At 49.1% G+C, this 17,180-nt stretch overlaps 5 protein-coding genes across 5 annotated transcripts; 3 read left to right on the top strand and 2 right to left on the bottom strand.

The window, feature by feature from the left end:
• Window positions 1-3,929: 3,929 nt before the first annotated feature.
• On the bottom strand, window positions 3,930-6,166 carry GGS25DRAFT_478120 (uncharacterized protein). Its single transcript, XM_049259906.1, has one exon. It carries the CDS (start codon window positions 5,753-5,755, stop codon window positions 4,259-4,261), a length of 1,497 nt encoding a protein of 498 aa, XP_049120575.1. The 5' UTR covers window positions 5,756-6,166; the 3' UTR covers window positions 3,930-4,258.
• A 2,082-nt stretch (window positions 6,167-8,248) lies between these two features.
• GGS25DRAFT_146041 (uncharacterized protein) lies at window positions 8,249-9,432 on the top strand. Its single transcript, XM_049256359.1, has one exon. It carries the CDS (start codon window positions 8,685-8,687, stop codon window positions 9,282-9,284), a length of 600 nt encoding a protein of 199 aa, XP_049120576.1. The 5' UTR covers window positions 8,249-8,684; the 3' UTR covers window positions 9,285-9,432.
• A 507-nt stretch (window positions 9,433-9,939) lies between these two features.
• Window positions 9,940-10,972, top strand: GGS25DRAFT_146091 (Golgin subfamily A member 7/ERF4 family-domain-containing protein). Its single transcript, XM_049256360.1, has 2 exons — window positions 9,940-10,709; window positions 10,772-10,972. The coding sequence occupies exons 1-2, from the start codon at window positions 10,088-10,090 to the stop codon at window positions 10,816-10,818; spliced, it is 669 nt and encodes a 222-aa protein (XP_049120577.1). The 5' UTR covers window positions 9,940-10,087; the 3' UTR covers window positions 10,819-10,972.
• Window positions 10,973-13,232: 2,260 nt separating this feature from the next.
• Window positions 13,233-14,548, bottom strand: GGS25DRAFT_478128 (pheromone A receptor-domain-containing protein; the record flags this gene model as incomplete). The annotated part of the gene is made up of 2 exons (XM_049259907.1): window positions 13,928-14,548; window positions 13,233-13,871 (listed from the first exon to the last, which is right to left on the bottom strand). Coding segments are annotated over exons 1-2 (1,193 nt in total), but the record flags the coding sequence as incomplete, so codon positions are not given.
• Window positions 14,549-15,623: 1,075 nt separating this feature from the next.
• Window positions 15,624-16,590, top strand: GGS25DRAFT_146111 (nucleic acid-binding protein). The gene is made up of 3 exons (XM_049256361.1): window positions 15,624-16,160; window positions 16,259-16,347; window positions 16,422-16,590. Exons 1-3 carry the CDS (start codon window positions 15,886-15,888, stop codon window positions 16,460-16,462), a joined length of 405 nt encoding a protein of 134 aa, XP_049120579.1. The 5' UTR covers window positions 15,624-15,885; the 3' UTR covers window positions 16,463-16,590.
• The last annotated feature ends 590 nt before the right edge of the window (window positions 16,591-17,180 follow it).

Genomic DNA, 17,180 nt, shown 5'->3' on the forward strand with positions numbered 1-17,180 from the left:
AGGAGCCGTGATCAGACTAAAGACGTCAATAATAGCCTCTGAGCCTCCTTCTCGTTCATGCAACGGTATCTAGCACGAACGGGTGGGAAAGGTGACTATTGGAATCTAGCGACCCGACAGTAAGGAACAGGAAGAGATACATGTAAAAGAAGAAAAACCGAGACACCTTTTTTTTTCTTTCCTTTCGTACTGCCGCTAATACTACCTACATAGTATGGATGGTGAAGAGATCTGCCTACCATCAGACTACAGACTACATACCTCTTAGGTATGTACTTAGTATACCTAGTGCCTATGTTGGTCGCAGCTCAACCAGCCAGCCAGCCTACGTGACTGAGGTCATGTCTATGAAATTGCTTTTCGTGCCCCAGTAGATCAACCATCCCCTGGTTAGTACTGGCAGCACAGGTTTTCGGAAGCTCCCTTGGGAAAAGGCCAGGCTGCTGGGGCGCATGCTGTGTGATTGATGTGCGTATGACGATGACATTACCGTCCAATGGTGCTTACGGAACCGGCTCGCGGGAGATTAGCAGCAGACGAGTGGACATGAAGCCGAACAAGTTGAGACGCAAGTATGTTTAGGTACGCTCAGATACGTTCTAGATTGTATGGATAGCATGTATCGGTACAATTCTCGCAGCTTTTTTGCTTAGTGTACATACTCGGGACTCCGGAAGCGAAGAAGAGGATTGAAGGAGAATGAGCTCCCTAGAGTCCCTACTATGTAGGTACTGATGTAGGTACTGCATACAAGGTACTAGGTACTAAGTATGCTAGCAGCTACATTATGTTAGCTACATTATGTACATGTAGGTGTAGAGAAAGTAGAGAGATATCGCGATTCGCAGCTACCTCGAAGCTCTCAAACTCAAAGCCGGACCCAGTCTGTCAGTTCCAATTCCAACCACTGGCAACCAGGAACGCGGCGGGAGCTAATACTCAATCGGGCAAGCATCAGTTTAATTGATTCATTGATTGGTCAATCAGATATGTGATTGGTGTTCAACTTCCAGCTCTGGCAAACCCTGGCCACCGGAAAACCTTAGTGAACCCAAAGACCCAAATGTCTCCCCTTTTCGATCCATTTTTTGAATTTTTTATTACTTTCCCCTTGCACTAGGCGGTATCTACCTAGGCATCTACCTAGGGTAGGGTAGGTAAGCTGCTACATAGACAGCCTAGACTACGACCTACTATCATTGTAAACAGCTGCTAGGTAAGCCTAGGTTAGGACATTCTTACCCGATGTCCCTTACTATTTGTTGATAACTTCAAACTTCAAACTTATAGCTCATCTTTTGGTGCGATGCTAAAACCAACCTACCTAACTTCAAGTTAGATATCTTGCTTCATGATGTACGAATTACGTAGCTTGATAAATACGTCGTATGTATGTACACTACTAGCCTCTAGGTGCATTATGTAGGCAACACCCGTATTTAACCCCAGATATCTCGCAAGGCGGCGAGGCACAACACGTGCAGACTCAATTCAATATATGCCCAGTTTGGGTCAGATTGGCGCATCTCTTAAGCCACCAGGTGGTCTGGGCCAGCAGCCAGATATCAAAGCGGTTTGTCCTACCATTCAGCCCATTGTAGGGCAAACGGGGAACTGGGGAAAATTAACTCATTCTTGGGAACTTCCATGTTCTCCCTCTTTGCCTCTCGAAGCTCCAAGATCCACCAAGTCCACTCTCGGCCACCTTGCTCACGATCGCTCATCTGGCATTGGCTGCTGATCCCGCACGTCCAGCCAACACCGCGTACGACACTGCAGCAAGGATGATACATAATACATACGTACATACACACATACATTGCAGGTACCTACCTGACTTACCTACAATGTACCCAGTAATTGCATCCAATATATCCAACAGGAACCAGCACATCAACAGGACAGGTCACACATTCGAACACGACTGCACGCGCGGTTCGGGCTCCCGTCGAATAATACCTAGCCCAGCTTGACGATCTGTAATCTCACCGACTTTGATAGATCGAGTGACTAATTCTATTGAAGGATAGGCGGCACTCTCTTGATTATTGGATAGGCAGGCAAACCGGTCAGATAGGTAGTGGTAGTGGTTGGTAAGTTCATCTCGTTGCCAGGTTCAAGCTTGAACGTACCACAAAGAAGACGATAACATTATCATTCGAGGCACGCAGGCAAATTGATAGAAAAAATGATCGAAAAGAAAGACTGGACTAAAAAGAGTTAAAATTACATCCAGGGATCTCCCACACCTTTTTCAACGACAGCTTCTACTAGTGAGCTCGACAACGCAGTAGCGAGACGCCTCGTCCGCCTTGGCGATTTATCCCGCGTCGTAAAGGAGGGTAGCAGCGGCGGGATCTTGCTCATTCTACCAATGTAAGTCATCTCATCCGTCTCCTCTCGCTAGGTAATGGGACGTATGTTCCCCCATCACGAGATTATTCACCTACCTGCATACCTAAACCAGCCCATGGTCGCTTTTTCGACATGATAAAAGTTTGCTACGCGAGGGTAGTACTGCCTGACGTGTAACGCCGGACACGCACAGCGATTCCCCAACGTTCGGTTCGTAGGTGATACAGGTGATACTTGAGGTCCCTACTTAACCCAGGCGGAATAGAACAAAATTTACACGCAGGTCACACGTGCGAGAAGGAGGACGATAACGCACTTCGCGTTGACTTGATTATCCGTTCTCGTTCAACAATCCCTGCAAAGTCTTAGAAATAGAAGGAAAAAAAAAGTGTGTGGGAACAGCTACAGCCGCGCTATGGCGTGTCTCTCCTCGGCCTGCGCTCTTCAGGGGTTAGCAGTACCACCTACTACATACTACATATACCGTCGTAGGCGACATCGAGATATATTACCATTAGTAAGGTGCCTTAGGTAGGTAGAGTACCTACATACAGTACCTTGCATACAATAATCATTAATGAGAAGGCAACCCTCCAAAGTCCAAAGCATGAGAGACAAAAAAGAAAAAGAGGAAGAAGAGAATGTAACCTAGAATTAAAAGTGCCCGGATGTCGGCCAGGAACCAGGAGACCCAATATCACCCAGCTACTGCAGGGCCTGCATGATAATACAGGAATGGACATGCACCGGTTCCGGTCCGTGGGTTCTATATTGCTTGGCCTAGTGTAAGCAGTAACTAGGTCAGAAAGAAAAAGCCACACTTTTTTTTTTGTCTCTCCGTCTCTTTTTTTTTCCCCAACCCACCATCCATCATTATCGAAGATGATGGATGGGCTTGGGAAAATTGCGATAGGCAAAAGATCCTCTCCCTATCATACATACATATCATCATTCCAGCCCTTTTTTTTCTTCTTACTAACCTACATGTAGGTAATTAATTGATTAAAACACTTGCAAACAGGAACAACTAATAAATGCAGCTAAGTCTGCCCCGCATTCATGACGTTTATTGGGGCTAGTGGTTAGGTTAGTTACCTGTCCTAGGTATTGTACAATACAATACATAATAAGTAGTAACTACAGTACTAACATGCATCCATCCCATCTGAAGATGTGCAGGACTTTGCTTGCCTCGAACTTCGAACTACGTAAGTATGTACATACGTGCGCATGAACGAAGCTACGAGACCACTATGTGATTACCAATGCAATGTAGTGTTCATCGCGGTGCTCCTGAAAAGATCTCCTACCGGTTGTGGGAGAGGATGATCTACTACTGACCTAACCTAGGCAGTGTAGGAAGGTAGGTAGGTAGGTAGGTAGATAGGTAAACGGGGAGGAAGGATATACAAATTTACGAGTTGCTACATACTCTACTGAAATTTATTACCATCATTAGTACACACGTACCTACATAGGCAGATTGGCAATAGACGATGATTCGACGCGGGGAGCTCTAACCTTAAGCTTCTTTTCCTTCCAAGGAATTAAAAAATAAAAATAAAAATAAAAAAGTGTTGAACGATGATTGTGTATCTGTGATCCCTATCCCTATCGCTATGAAAACCCTCAACCAAGGTAAGCAAGCAAGCGGCGACGTACATACATACGTGACCAGAACTCCATTTTTTGATAACCCGCCACCTTCTTATAACTACCTATACCTACAATATCATCGACGACGCCCATTGTTGTATCAATTAATCAATCATTCATCCTTCCCGTGATCATAACTCGTAGTGGTACCGTACCCTCACCTCACCCACCCCCAGCCAGACCCCCTAATAATGCCATGTTAATGACGACAACGCAACGCAACACAACACAGCACAGCACAGCGATTTCACCTCTTAGGCATCCGCGTAGACAAACGATCGCCCCCATTCCTACCCTGGGCAGAAGACATTCTCCCATTGCGGGCACTCTTCAGCGTCTTCTCCGGCAACGACGACCTATTCTTGCGGCTGAGCAACGTCGACGCCGTGCGGAACGGGAAGGTGAAGACGGATACCACGGCTTGGAATGGGAACATGACGGCGGCGACGGTTTTCTCAATGAGCCAGTTGCCGACGCCCCATTGCGCGCTGCTGTTCTTGGCGGCCACGGCGGCAAGCGCGATGGCGTCGCTGAGCCGTGAGTCCATGTAATCGATTCGCGTGTCGGTTTGGCAGGCGAGTAGGGTGAGCTTCTTCTCGTAGCGGCGCATGGCGCGGTTTAGCGCGTCTAGCTCCGGCTGCATGCTGTTGCGAATCTCCTGGGCCACAGCTGTCTCGATCAGCTTGGATTGTGGCACGTCCGGTTGCTTGCTGGAATTTAACATGGCGTCATCAAGAACGCCACGCGCCTCCAGATGGTCTAAGCGATTTGTGAGTGCTTGGAACTGTTCCATGGTAGCCCCCAACCTTTCGTGGGGATTCTTGGCGACTATTTGCTGGATCCGCAATGTGCGGTTCTGTAGCATCTTGATCAAGTGCGAGACGGGACGGACTTCGGCGGCACAGAGGAAAATAGTGAGATTGTAGTCTGACACGAGGCCCTCGGAGGGCCTCGTCAGCTGCCCGCGAATGGTATGCAGAAGGTAGGCGCCAAGCATAGGAAAGGCAAAGCACCAAGCCAAAGCGGCCATCTCGTGAAAGTACAGTTCGTTGTACGCTGCCTTTTGCCGCTTATTCCATGGTCGATCGCGTTGATCGGACGGCCTCTCCACTACTCCGTCAGACTCCCCTTGCTTCTCTGTCTCTTCGGGAACATTTTCGAGAGTTGTCGGACTCGTAGGTGCGGCGAAGGGCTCGGAGTCGCTATCAGATTCGAAGACAGGCTCGGTCATGATCTCATCTCTCGCGATCCGCACTTCCTGTGCAGACTGGTACCAGTCCCATGGCTGGGTGACAGACCAGTGGAGAAAGACGGCAGCTAAGCTGAGCAGAATCAAGTCGGTGAAGAAAGCACTTCCGTTCTCGAAGAATATGCCCGCTACGGCGGGGAGCAGAGCTAGTGTAAGTGGGATGTATGCGAATGGGGACTTGCCCGCCGTTTGGGAGCCATATCTGCTTGGGTTGAGGATATCATCTGCACTAGCCTCCAGGTCCTTCCTCGCATCGCCCAGGCTGAAGTCAGAGTAGGTCGAGCTACGTCTCCGAAAATCGGGAAACCCGTTCTCGGCAGGTGGTGAGCCGGTAGTGACGGTGGGGCGTCGACGAACCGGGGTTGGCTGACCGACTGTCACAGCTCGACGCAGGCCGAATCCCGGGGGTGCATTTGCATTTCCTGCAAGGGGGGATGCCCGACCGGTGGTGTTGGCTATGGAGGTTGAGGTAGTCGCGTGGCTTTCATCAACCATGATGACGTTCCAAAATGTGTGAGGCTACATGGGATCGTAAGCCCCGACTGACGTTTATGTTGAACAAAGCCACCCCGTCTAAATCGTTCGTGTAAGCCAAGTTTGCTTGGAAATAAAGTGGTCTCCTCAGCCCTATGGGCTATGAGACAGACAGATATGGAGGAGATGGAGAAAGAGAGGTAGTATTGTAGGTAATAATGGAAGATGGAAACGTTAGCATACCTACGCAGTACGTCGTATGGCAGTATGGGATGGCAGTATGGGGCACAGGATGGGTATCTAGGTTCTAGGTATGCGATGGCAGGGATATAATGGGGGGAAATGGGTGACAGCGCTGGGGGTGATGGATGATGGGTTACGGGTAGGTACAGTACTACTAGAAGTACTTAGGTAATTAGTGGAGATTCAAGGGATTCAACCTGGATGAGGTCACACAAACTTCGACCCCCCCAGCTTTTTTGTTGTAAAGTGTCGTGCACGGACCTCTAGTTAACTTATGTATTAATTGTATTTATTCATTTTGAATTTCTGATCTCTCCATCACCCCCAAAACTTCCCCAATCCTCCTACGTCACCAACTACTATGTAGATTCTCAATCCAATGGGATGATTTACGCACTTGGATGTACGATTCAAGACATTCAACATTATTGAGAAAAGAATGTGGCATTCCCGCATTCCATCCGCAATCCTTTGAACATGGGCTTGTCATGGTAATAAATGGTTTAATGCGATGATGTTGGAACACCGTCAAGGCGCGGTTCTCATTTACTCCGATTGCCATCTAACGACTCGGAAAGGCCTAATGCTTTGGAATATGGCAAGTATACTGCATCTCATGACGAAACGAAAGAAGAAAAAACCGTTGAACATCCCAACTATCTCACAACGGATGATCAAAGTCCTAGCCCACCGAAACATACTTAATACCTTTTACCTACTCATCTCAAACAAAGCCCGTGCTTCAAGTTCCACATCCTTAGGTGCATTCTTCTTGAATTCGTCTTAGTTAGATCTGTCTAGTGCTACTTGGTGGCTGGTCAAAGCCTAAGATCTCATCATCATCCAAAGAATGGAATTGAGAGGAAAGCCGCTATGAGCCTATGTCGAGAGATAAACCTGGGGAGTCAAAGCGGTTTGCATTAATAGAGATCCGACGCATGTGTGTATATACACGTATACTAGGTATTATCTACTATTCATAATCTATTAGTGTGCATCGCGCGCAGCAGATGCTTATTACTACCATGTGCATTATTATCCTCGTGCTAATGCTACATAGTAGGTGTTTTATTTTTGGATGACAGCAAGGGTTATCCACCATACGGGAATGGTGCTTAACTAGGGACCATGGAGATTGACTATATCACGCCCTTGAATTTCCTCTTGCTCGTAGAGTAGTAGAAATAGGTGAGGTATGACCACTGACGTTAATTATAATAAGCAGAATGTAACGGCGACCCCGATGCATCGTATAGCACACAGTAAACCCGAGCAATCTCGTAGCCTTGATGAATGCTACTGTATAGCTCGTCACTACTAATAAGTAGGTAGGTAGCTATCTTCTATATAGTTAAGCATATGCATATGTACCTGCATGTAGGAATTCTTAGTCTTGGGGGCTGGTAATAAATATATAAGAGGCGGTGGACGGCTGAGTGTACTAGGCGAGGCTGTATGCAAATAAGACCAAAAAAAATCTATGCTATTCATCCCATACAGTCGGGCCTCAAGCCAAGACTAGGTCTAACAGGTTGTACCACTTCGTTAGGGCGTGGGTGGAACAGATGGGCTGACGAGGATGCCCCTGAACAACGTGAAGGGTATCCAAGCATTGGCAGGCACCATACCTGAAGCTGGGGCTTTGATAGGCGACGTTGGGCTCGACGAAAGAGAACCAAAAATATTCCGCAAAATAAGGCAATTTAAAGCCCTGATCTATTTATTAGTAGCTGACTGGTTGGCATGTTCGGGGACTACGCGAGAACAACGCAGGAGAGCGGAGTACGAAAGAAGCACGACCTCTCTCTTTAATGTCTTAGTATATGATTTGTAGTGTTTGCTCTAGACTCTCCCTTCGTCATAAAAAATAAATACTGCCGAGGCTGAAAACTTCAAACAAGACATTATCCAATACATACATACCTATCTTATTATATCGTACCAAGTACCAACCTCTTGTCCATCAATCCTTTTCCTCTCCTCTTTTGCCCTTCTTCGAACGGTAATCTATATCATACATCAAAAGTGCAGGTTCAAGGCAGAATTCTGGATGAAACTCGCCAAAGCAAAACAATTAGTGCGGCGCTCATAGTAACTCGGTGTTTCGCCTGAAAAAAAAAACATCAGTCAGAAAGAGGATGGTACCACGTCGAAGATATTAAAAGAAAGAAGCATGCCACTAAGACGATAGCCCCCAAGGAAAACAGGAAAGACAGAAAGCAGTTACCCGTCTCTCTACCTACCTGCCTGCCAGCCTACCTATATTAATAGGTATCTGTTCATCACTATATAACGGTGGACCTGGACCCGGACGAAGAGACGCGAAAATTTGAAGAATGAAACTTTATGTTTGAGTTATTGACGACAACTCCAATGATTTACAACCAGATTTGACGATAATTGCTACTTGGAACTTGAAAAGAGCAAGTGAGTTTACTCAGTCAACTAACCAATCAGTATTATTTTTCAACATTGAAGGTTATTTGATTGGAGCTGCGGTTACGGTCACGTTACGCTGCAGTTATTACCTGCCTATTACAATTACAGGTGGTAACCTTGGAACCTTGATTAACCTTGAATCCAATGCAATCACAACGGACTCCAACCAGACCGTAACATTGCCCAGGTGAAGAATAAGGGTTTGCCAAAAGAGCCGTCAGCCAGCTGGTGGACCTTCTTTTAGGCCTAGACCAGCTGTGGGCTCAGCATGAACAAACCACTGATCCCACTAAATCCACTGTGGTATTCATCCTCACTAGCGCCAAAAGTGCCAAATTATTCACAGTGGCAGCAGTGGCAGCAGTGGTTACAGTGGTTCCAGCCACTCAGAAGACTTATTTGCTCGTCTGAATCCTCCATTCCCATTCCAATCACTCCAATCACTCCAATCACTACTACAATTCCACCTTGTCGCGTCAATATTTGTCATACACGACCGCATCGCCAACATCGACACCAACCTCTGTCGCAGAGTGTTCATTTACATTTGCATCACCATCACCATATTCAATCCCTATTCTCATTTTTATTTCTATTATTAGCATTATTGCCCTTGTCATTCCCTACCACATTCCCTTCAGCGGCAAGGCTTAATAATAATAATAATAAAGTTAAGGTTCAAGTGGAGGTTGAAGGGAAGGAAGAAATCTTGATTCGTTTTTACCGGCGAATTCAAACTTTTTCTTATTCTTTCCCTTCTTCTTCTTTCATTATCTGTCTGGCCCTTTGGGAGGCCAACTTGATCTCGTTTTTCAAACGGCTTCGCACGCGAATAATCCCTCTACGAACTTGTCATCGCCCGCCATAGATGCACACCAACACGAAGCAAATGTCCCTGTCAATTCACCTTCTGAACAACCTGACTATCCCATTGTTACCATCACTGCTCCAGAACCAGCAGCTCCCAACGCCCATCAGCGAAAACCCTCTACCCCTCGCGCTCGAAGGAACTTATTAGCGACAAGGCCACCTCGAATCTACCCTTCTAGTATTCAGTCACCTTTCCTCAATAATATCGCTGCTGCCACCGACGGTACTACCCCGGCTGCATTTTACCGTCTTCCACTTCGATTTGCTCCTGGTCGCCTTTGGAATCCAACCAATTCAACTCCGCGGGATACAACCAGGCCTCCACGACAACTCCGACAACCTCGACAATCTCGTAAATCTCGCAAATATCACAAACGTCGCCCGTCCACTCCTCCACCTCCACCTGTTCCTGTCAATCATCCTGAGACTCGAACCTCTCAGGAACCCATCGAAACCATAGGGTTTGGGGCAGGTGATTTTCCACTTCTCTCGCTGCCGGAACATTCCAAAAGAAATAGCTCGCACATCGAACACAGGACAAGTGTAGATAAGAGAATTAGTCTCCCCGCATCGCTTCGGCACTCCTACGATAGTAAGCGGATCTCTAACCCGCCCTTTCAGGAAGCCGAGGCGGGTCCGTCAGAACCTAAACTTAAGCCTATAATCACTGGGTTGAGAAAACGTGGGCACAGTGTTACTAAGCGAGCACGAGCAATCAGCTTTGGGCTCGTTCGGCCAGGTACCTCGGAAGATTCGCCTAAAAGACCCGACAAAGGCAAAGGGAAAGCAGTCGCATTCAACATGGGGGCTGACGAGCCACCGAGGTCCCTTTCCAAAGATCTGGAAAGAGGGCCATCGGCTTTAGGTCGACAGCAAAATGGATCCAGCGTATCGCTTCCGGGTGGTATTGGATCGCCTGTGTCTTCGAGTGACTCTTCCATAATGGGCGATCCCAACCAGCCAGAACTAGGTGAAGAATGGGGTCCTCAACACCCGTGTTATCCGCATCTGAACCCCCATGTGCCTTTGAATTCTCCGGAGTATGCGAACACGCGTATCATCCGTATACGGAGAGACTGGCTCATAGAAGGAGATTTGGCTCCTACCTTTTCGAATCTTTACCCAGAAATTCTTGATCCAGCTGGTGTATCAGAGCAACAGTTCCGTCTGGTCATTGAGAAGCTCAATGGAGATCTCATCACGATATTCAATCCCTTCAATTGGAGGAATGTCATCGATGGTATATTAGGACTCCTCACCGGATGGATCTGGGATGATATGGGCTTTACATATGCCAAAACTAGACTGCAGAGCTTGGAAGATTGGATCGAAAAATGGAACGCAGAAATGGAGAAAACAGTAGGCTCGGAGGAGGGTGCTCTTGCACCTAGGATTGTCTCCTTAAGACGAACGGGATATATGAGCGTGAGTTCCCCCCCCCTATTTTATATTTTAATATGTTGAATCATCCTAACACATTCTTAGCTCGACTTTCAAATACCAGATCCAGAAATAGCCCCTGCTTCAAGTGAGCGGTCAGGCTCGAGATCAGGACCAAACGTATTAGCTGAACCGAAACCAGCAGTATTACCCGAATAAAAAAATGTGGCATGTGTTGCCATCATCATAACCCGCACTCGCCCAATGTACAAATACCTTTCATTGCTCACTTCTACCTTACAAATCAGGCCCGGCCATCCTCCCGGGTTTGTACGAATTACGAAGATACCCATCACACCAGACTACATCATTTCCCCGCCTTTAATGTAACTATTTACAGACATCCCGATCTATCCTTTTCTCTGATAACTGCGAATTTATTGGATTCGCCGTCCCAATATCACGGCATGGCATGGCGTTTGAGGCGTACCATTCGCAGTTGATTTCCTGGACTTGGTCCAGGTTGAACATAAGCCAAGAGACGATGACCTGAAGTGTCAAGGATGAGAGACGGATCATCAGTTGTATATTGCCAGTTGGAAAAAGCACCATTGAGAGACTTTGCCTGCGAAGGCATTGGCGATTTACAGGTATTCAGATAGAACCATTGTCGATTGTCAATAATAATAATATACCTATTAGGCACCACCCCCTCAACGTAACGTATTTCGTGGACTCCGTCCAACGCTACTATCATCATACCCTAATGACACTTCATTTAATGTATAGCCTTAGAAGCAAGTATCAGAAGGTTTAATACCTGGCAGAATTCATCGAGAGCCGTAAACAAACTAACTATCTCGCGTCTCACAAACAAGCCTTATCACAAATGCCCAAAGTAGTAATTATAGACGAGTGCGTCCCTGTTGAGCGTCATCCGCGGATGAATCCATGTGCATCATGCTCCCTCACCAGCGCCAAACTCCACATTATAGTACTCATGGTCTCATAATTACCCCTTTTCCGTTTTCCTGGTATCATGCGACACTGCCCCTTTCCTTACTTCCATTTTTTACTAATAGTCATTCTTGCTATAGTCAACAAGTTGAAGTGCTCTTGAATTAGAAAGTCCCATCGTCATCCTCATCCACATCTTCGTCCTTCTTCTTCTCCTCCTCCTTTTTCTCCTTGTTCTCATTCTTCTTGTTTTCATCGTTCTCCTTGTTCTGGTCCGCAGAAGAAGAAGCAGAAGCAGAAGCAGAAGAAGTCGCACGCTCACGCTCACGGTCACGCTCGGCTCGCACCATCACTTCGCGCGGGATCCGTCGGCCTCGGCCTCGCGTCGTGCGCATGGGCTCGGGGAGGAGGGAGGATGCGGCGCTGCCGCTACGGCTGTTGCTGCTGTCGCCGTTGTTGCTGCTGCTACTGTTACTGTTACCGTTACCGTTACCGTCGCCGCTGCTGCTGCCGCTGCCGCTGCCGCTGCCGCCGCCGACGGTTGGGACGCGCTCGAAGCCGTGGGTGTTGGTTTGCGCTGCTGCGGTTGCGGTTGCGTCGTTGCCACTTACGCCGCGGCTCGGCGGTGGCACGACGGTCGCGACCGAGGCGGGGGTCAAGTTGCGGCCGTTGACGAGAGGCCAATTTGCAGCTGCGGCAGCAGAAGCCCCGGGGTAGTATGGCATCGCGGGGCCGGCATTAACATTGGCGTTTACGCTGTTGCTGTGGGCATGGGCAGAAGAACCAAGCACGTCGTACGGCTGCACCGCATCCCGCGACGCCCGCGCGTGCAACAAGAGCGACGGCAGGTTCGGCATCACGGGCGAGTAGTCCCCGCCGTCCCCCGTGCTCGTGTCTCCTTCTGTTGCCGTTGATCCGTCCCTTCCTCTTCCTCTTCCTCCTACTGCTGCTGCTGCGACGTTCTCGTCGACGGGAGGCAGGTGGATTAAGGCCGAGGTGTCGCTCGCGTTGTGGCTGTGGCTGTGGTAGTAGTGCCCGCCCGGGTACGCGTTGCTGTGGACCGCGATGGCGTGCCGGCTCACGCGGCGCAGCGATGGGTGGTGTCGCGCTCCTCCTGCGGCAGCGTCTGTCGTGGGTGCGAGTGGGAGCGGTGGTGGGCGTGGTCGCGGGCGCGGGCGCGGGCGCGGACGCGCGTCTAGCGCTAGGGGGGCGAGCGGCAAGGGGGGGTGCGCCTGGTGGCCCAGCGAGGAGCGGCGCTCCGGGACTAGCGGGTCGATGGGGGTCTGCGTCAGCTGCTGGAGCGGGCTGTTGGTGTAGCGCAGGACGTCGGGGAAGGAGAGGCGGCTGCGGAGGGGCGGGTCGGTGTCGAGCCGGCGAGGCGTGGGGAACAGGTTCCACGGCAGGGGCTCGCTGGTGCGGGGCAGCGCTTCGATGTCGAAGTCCAGCCCGCCGGAGCTGGGCACGGAGTATGGGTCGACGTGCTTGAGTTTGCGGGGTTGGTTGGGCCTGGGTTGGTCAGTTTGCTCGTATATATATATATATATATATATTGGGGGAGGGAGTGTTTAGTCTTTTGCGGAGTTTCTTGGGTTATGGGGTCTGATGAGTGTGGGGAGAAAGGGGAAAGAAGGAGGAGAGGGAAGAAAAGGGGAAACCACTTACTCATTACTAGCAAAGGCTTGTCCATTGCTCCTGTCTTTGGGCCTTGCGCCGCTGTCGTGGCCGGTGTTGTAGCTCATTAGTTCTATCCAGCTCTGCTGCGTGTCGCTGGAATCGGGAACACGGCCTCGTCTACCATGGGCCTGGAATGGTCTGCGCAGTTTGGGAAACAGACGGTGTAGACCTAGCGCGGCCGCGTAGCGACGATACATCTCGATACCGTCCTGGGTGGTGCCGAAGAAGGCGACGATGACAACTGACGTTGCAATGGTGATCCACGGCTGGTTCAACTCGGGCGTCGAGAGGTCCCACGAGGGTATGAATAGGATCGCGTTCCACGGGTAGGGGGACGCTTCCCAGTGGATGCGAGTGTAGCTGTACGGCTGATACGTCGACCCCTTCGCCACTGCGATGTTGTACGCCATCAGGTAGATTGACACGGGAAGGTACACGATCATGATGGACAACGACATGAGATACAGACGGAATCGTGTCCGGTTTGAGCGCGCGGATGCGGCGCCACCGCTTCTGCCCTTCAGTACCTCTCGTGTCTCTTTATCGAAGGCTCTGTAGCGCTTGAATGCGAGATCTACAAGGCAGTATTAGCAACTTTCAGGGTTTCTCAATCTACTGATTGCTACCTACAACCATAAGGAGCAGATGCCAGCACAAAAATAGGGTTAGGCGCGTCATAAACCACGAAGCGAGGCCAGCTGTTGTCAAACACGGCCATGCATCCGATAAGGGTGCCGATGTTGTAGCGCTGGGCGAGGTCGAACCAGGTGAACAATAGCTGGAAGGCCGGCAGTGGGAAGATGATGGCGGCGTGTACGAGCACGCGTTTCCTGCGCTCCTGGCGGTTCAGCTGCGTCGCGCGCGAGACCTGGACCTGCTTGGAGAGCTGCCAGACGATGGTGAAGATGCAGGCGGCGTAGATGGTGTGCAGCGGCGTCACCAGGTAGACCTGGACGTCGCAGACGCCCTGCCCATCCCACCACTCGTCCCAGTTGTCGCTGTTCCACGCGATCGAGTTGAACACCGTGAAGGCGTTCAGCACCAGCACCTGCGCGACCAGCGTCGCCGCCGCGAAGTCCCCGTTACGCCAGAGCAGGCGCAGCGGCACCCAGCAGAGCACGCTGCTGATGATGGCGAAGAGGACTCGGAAGACCATGTTCGCTCGGAGGCTGGGGTTCGGTGCGTACTGGGGAGGTGTAACTGCCATTTCCTCTGGTTCGGACGCAGTCACGGTCATCGCGGCCACGAGGATCATGGCAATGACAATTATTTGCTTGTTCATCATGAAAATGGTGTTGCGGAGAGTGTGTAGCTTTGAGCTACACCCTCTCTTCTCTGCAATATTAGAAGTGCTCGTTATAGGAGCGAAACGAAGATGCGAATTATAAGCAGTGTTGTCTGTTCATCAGGTTGGTACCATACCTAGACCTGCTGTTGTGTCTACTTGCAATGCTTGATTGAGAAGGTGTATTTATTTTTCAAGATCAGGTTTGGGAGTAGGAAGTGTATGGTGGGAGGATTGAAAGGTTGAGATTGAATGGCCCGTAAAATCTCGATAGTCAACAAACATCTCATCCCATCTTGGGGTCGTTGGGATGATAACAGTGTATACACTGGCTAGCAGCAGCAATCATGGCGGTAGCTAGGTAGAAAAACCCCGTGTAGGTGGCCCATGCTTGGGCTGGACTGGACTGAGAAGCGTGAGCATGTTATGATTGCTAGCTAGGCTGTTTACTTTGAGCAAGATATGAGCCTTAGTCTCGTAGGCGACTGGCCGTCGACCAGGTGCTACGGAATGGCTACGGCAAAGATAGGTCGAAAGTCACATACAGGAACTGCTGCGATGCTTTCTCGTACAGGATATTCAGGTGAACACAAGAAGATATATGTTAGGCTGGAAGCTAGTTACGTTCGGGGGGGTCGGTTCTAGCACTTTCATGATAGATACATTTAAGAGTTCGAGCCTGGAAGTGATCCCTTTATTGATTTGGTATGCCATTTCTGCTTGTCTTTATTTTATCTTGTTGTGTGATATGATGAAGAATGGATAAAGCCCCTTTTTGAGTGCCTTGAACGGAATAGGGGTATGTTACCCCCTATTAGAAGTGCTACATAGGTACAAGTTACAACTGATACATCGAGACATGATGTTGGTGTAAGGGGCAAAAGTTGGAGGCAGGTACATATGTACGTAGTCGTCATGAAATGCAACTAAGAATATTATTCGACAATCCCATAGATACCCAAGTACCTACAAACGGAGATATGAAACCCTACTTTAGTCAGCCAATCAGTATTAAACGATAGGGCTAGCCAATTTCCTTCGCGTTGCTTGAAGTGCAGATGTAAATTGACTGCTGCATAAACTTTAGTGTAGGCACTAGGTTAGCCTAGGCTAGGCTAGGTACCTATGTAAACCATAAACCGCAATCGCGAACTTGCACAATTTAAACAAATTTCTGACGCCCGCGCAACCTTCAATTCCTCCCATCCCCCCCACTCCATTCTATTAACCAGAACACGCCAATACGTTAACCATACCAATAACGTCAGCAAGTCAACCAACTTTCAACCCGAAATCTACAAACATGTCTTTCCTCGCCCGTAGAGCCACCGCCGCCGCCCCGAGCCTGGCCCGCGCATTCAGCGCCTCTGCCCGCCGCGACATCGCCAAGATCACGCTGGTCGGCAACTTAGCTGCCTCGCCCGAGGTCAGGCCTACCAGCACCGGCCGCGAGATCCTCGAGTACTCTGTCGCCAGCAACAGCGGGCCCAAGGACAACCGCCAGACCAGCTGGTTCAAGGTCGCTGCTTTCATTGAGGAAGGCCCTCGCCGCGACTTCCTCACTAGCTTACCGAAAGGGTATTTATTTTCCATACATACTTTACCCTCTTGCCTATACCTATATGTAGAATAGAATACACGCAAGACAGGGCATGAGACTAACGCGTTGGCTATAGTTCTACCGTTTACGTCGAGGGTGACGCTGTTATGAGCTCCTTCACCGACGGCGAGGGCAAGACGAAGACTTCTCTTAGCATCTACCAAAGTAGGCCCCTACCATCTCTACCATACCACTCACGTCCCTTTTTTTCTAACAATGTGTCTCCCCCTTGAAAACAGAAAATCTAGAGGTTCTCAAGCGACCAGCTCCCACCGAGTAAAAAAAAAACAGAAGAAGAATATGGATGATGCGTGCGGAGACTCTTTTCAGAGCAAAACACTTCGAGCCAGTATCTTCTTGGATCGTGGATCCTCCTCCTCCTTACTGCAAAAGTTTTTCATGTCTAATGGAACGATTATGGGGGGAATGTCATTGTATTATAATGTTACGATAGGACGTGATACCAAATGTTGCTGAATGTCCTCCCTTCACACAAAAGTTTTCTACTCTACTCTTAAAACGATACTTTTCCCATATGAGTGCCTCCCCCCCTCGCCTCCCCTGTTTCAACTTTGTACTGCAAGCCTACATGCATACATACATACTACTAGGCAGGCATAATGGCTGTGTGAATACAGGACGGAGGGTTCTAGTATCTCCTGGAGTGGCCTCGCCGACAGGCTTCCATGGTTTCCAATTCGCAAGAATGGCAATTTGAACATAGTGTGTATATCGGCAATGGGGTAAGAAAAAAAATGCTGTTCGATGATTCTCATCTAATCCAATCCATCCAGTTCCCCTGACCATAAGGCCCGTTTGACGCCTCGGCGCATGAGACTCGGAGGATACATATGTAGGTATACAGGTACCCAAAGTATGTAATATGGATGTACATCCATGTATAGTATGATTGAGTGATTCAATGTTTCCAACGTACATATACAAGACACGCATTTTAATATATTCAACTACATATGTACGTACATACCCTTCGACGC

This window comes from Hypoxylon fragiforme (genome assembly GCF_022984875.1).
Source record: "Hypoxylon fragiforme strain CBS 206.31 chromosome Unknown GGS25scaffold_2, whole genome shotgun sequence".
Taxonomy (NCBI): Eukaryota; Fungi; Ascomycota; class Sordariomycetes; order Xylariales; family Hypoxylaceae; genus Hypoxylon; species Hypoxylon fragiforme.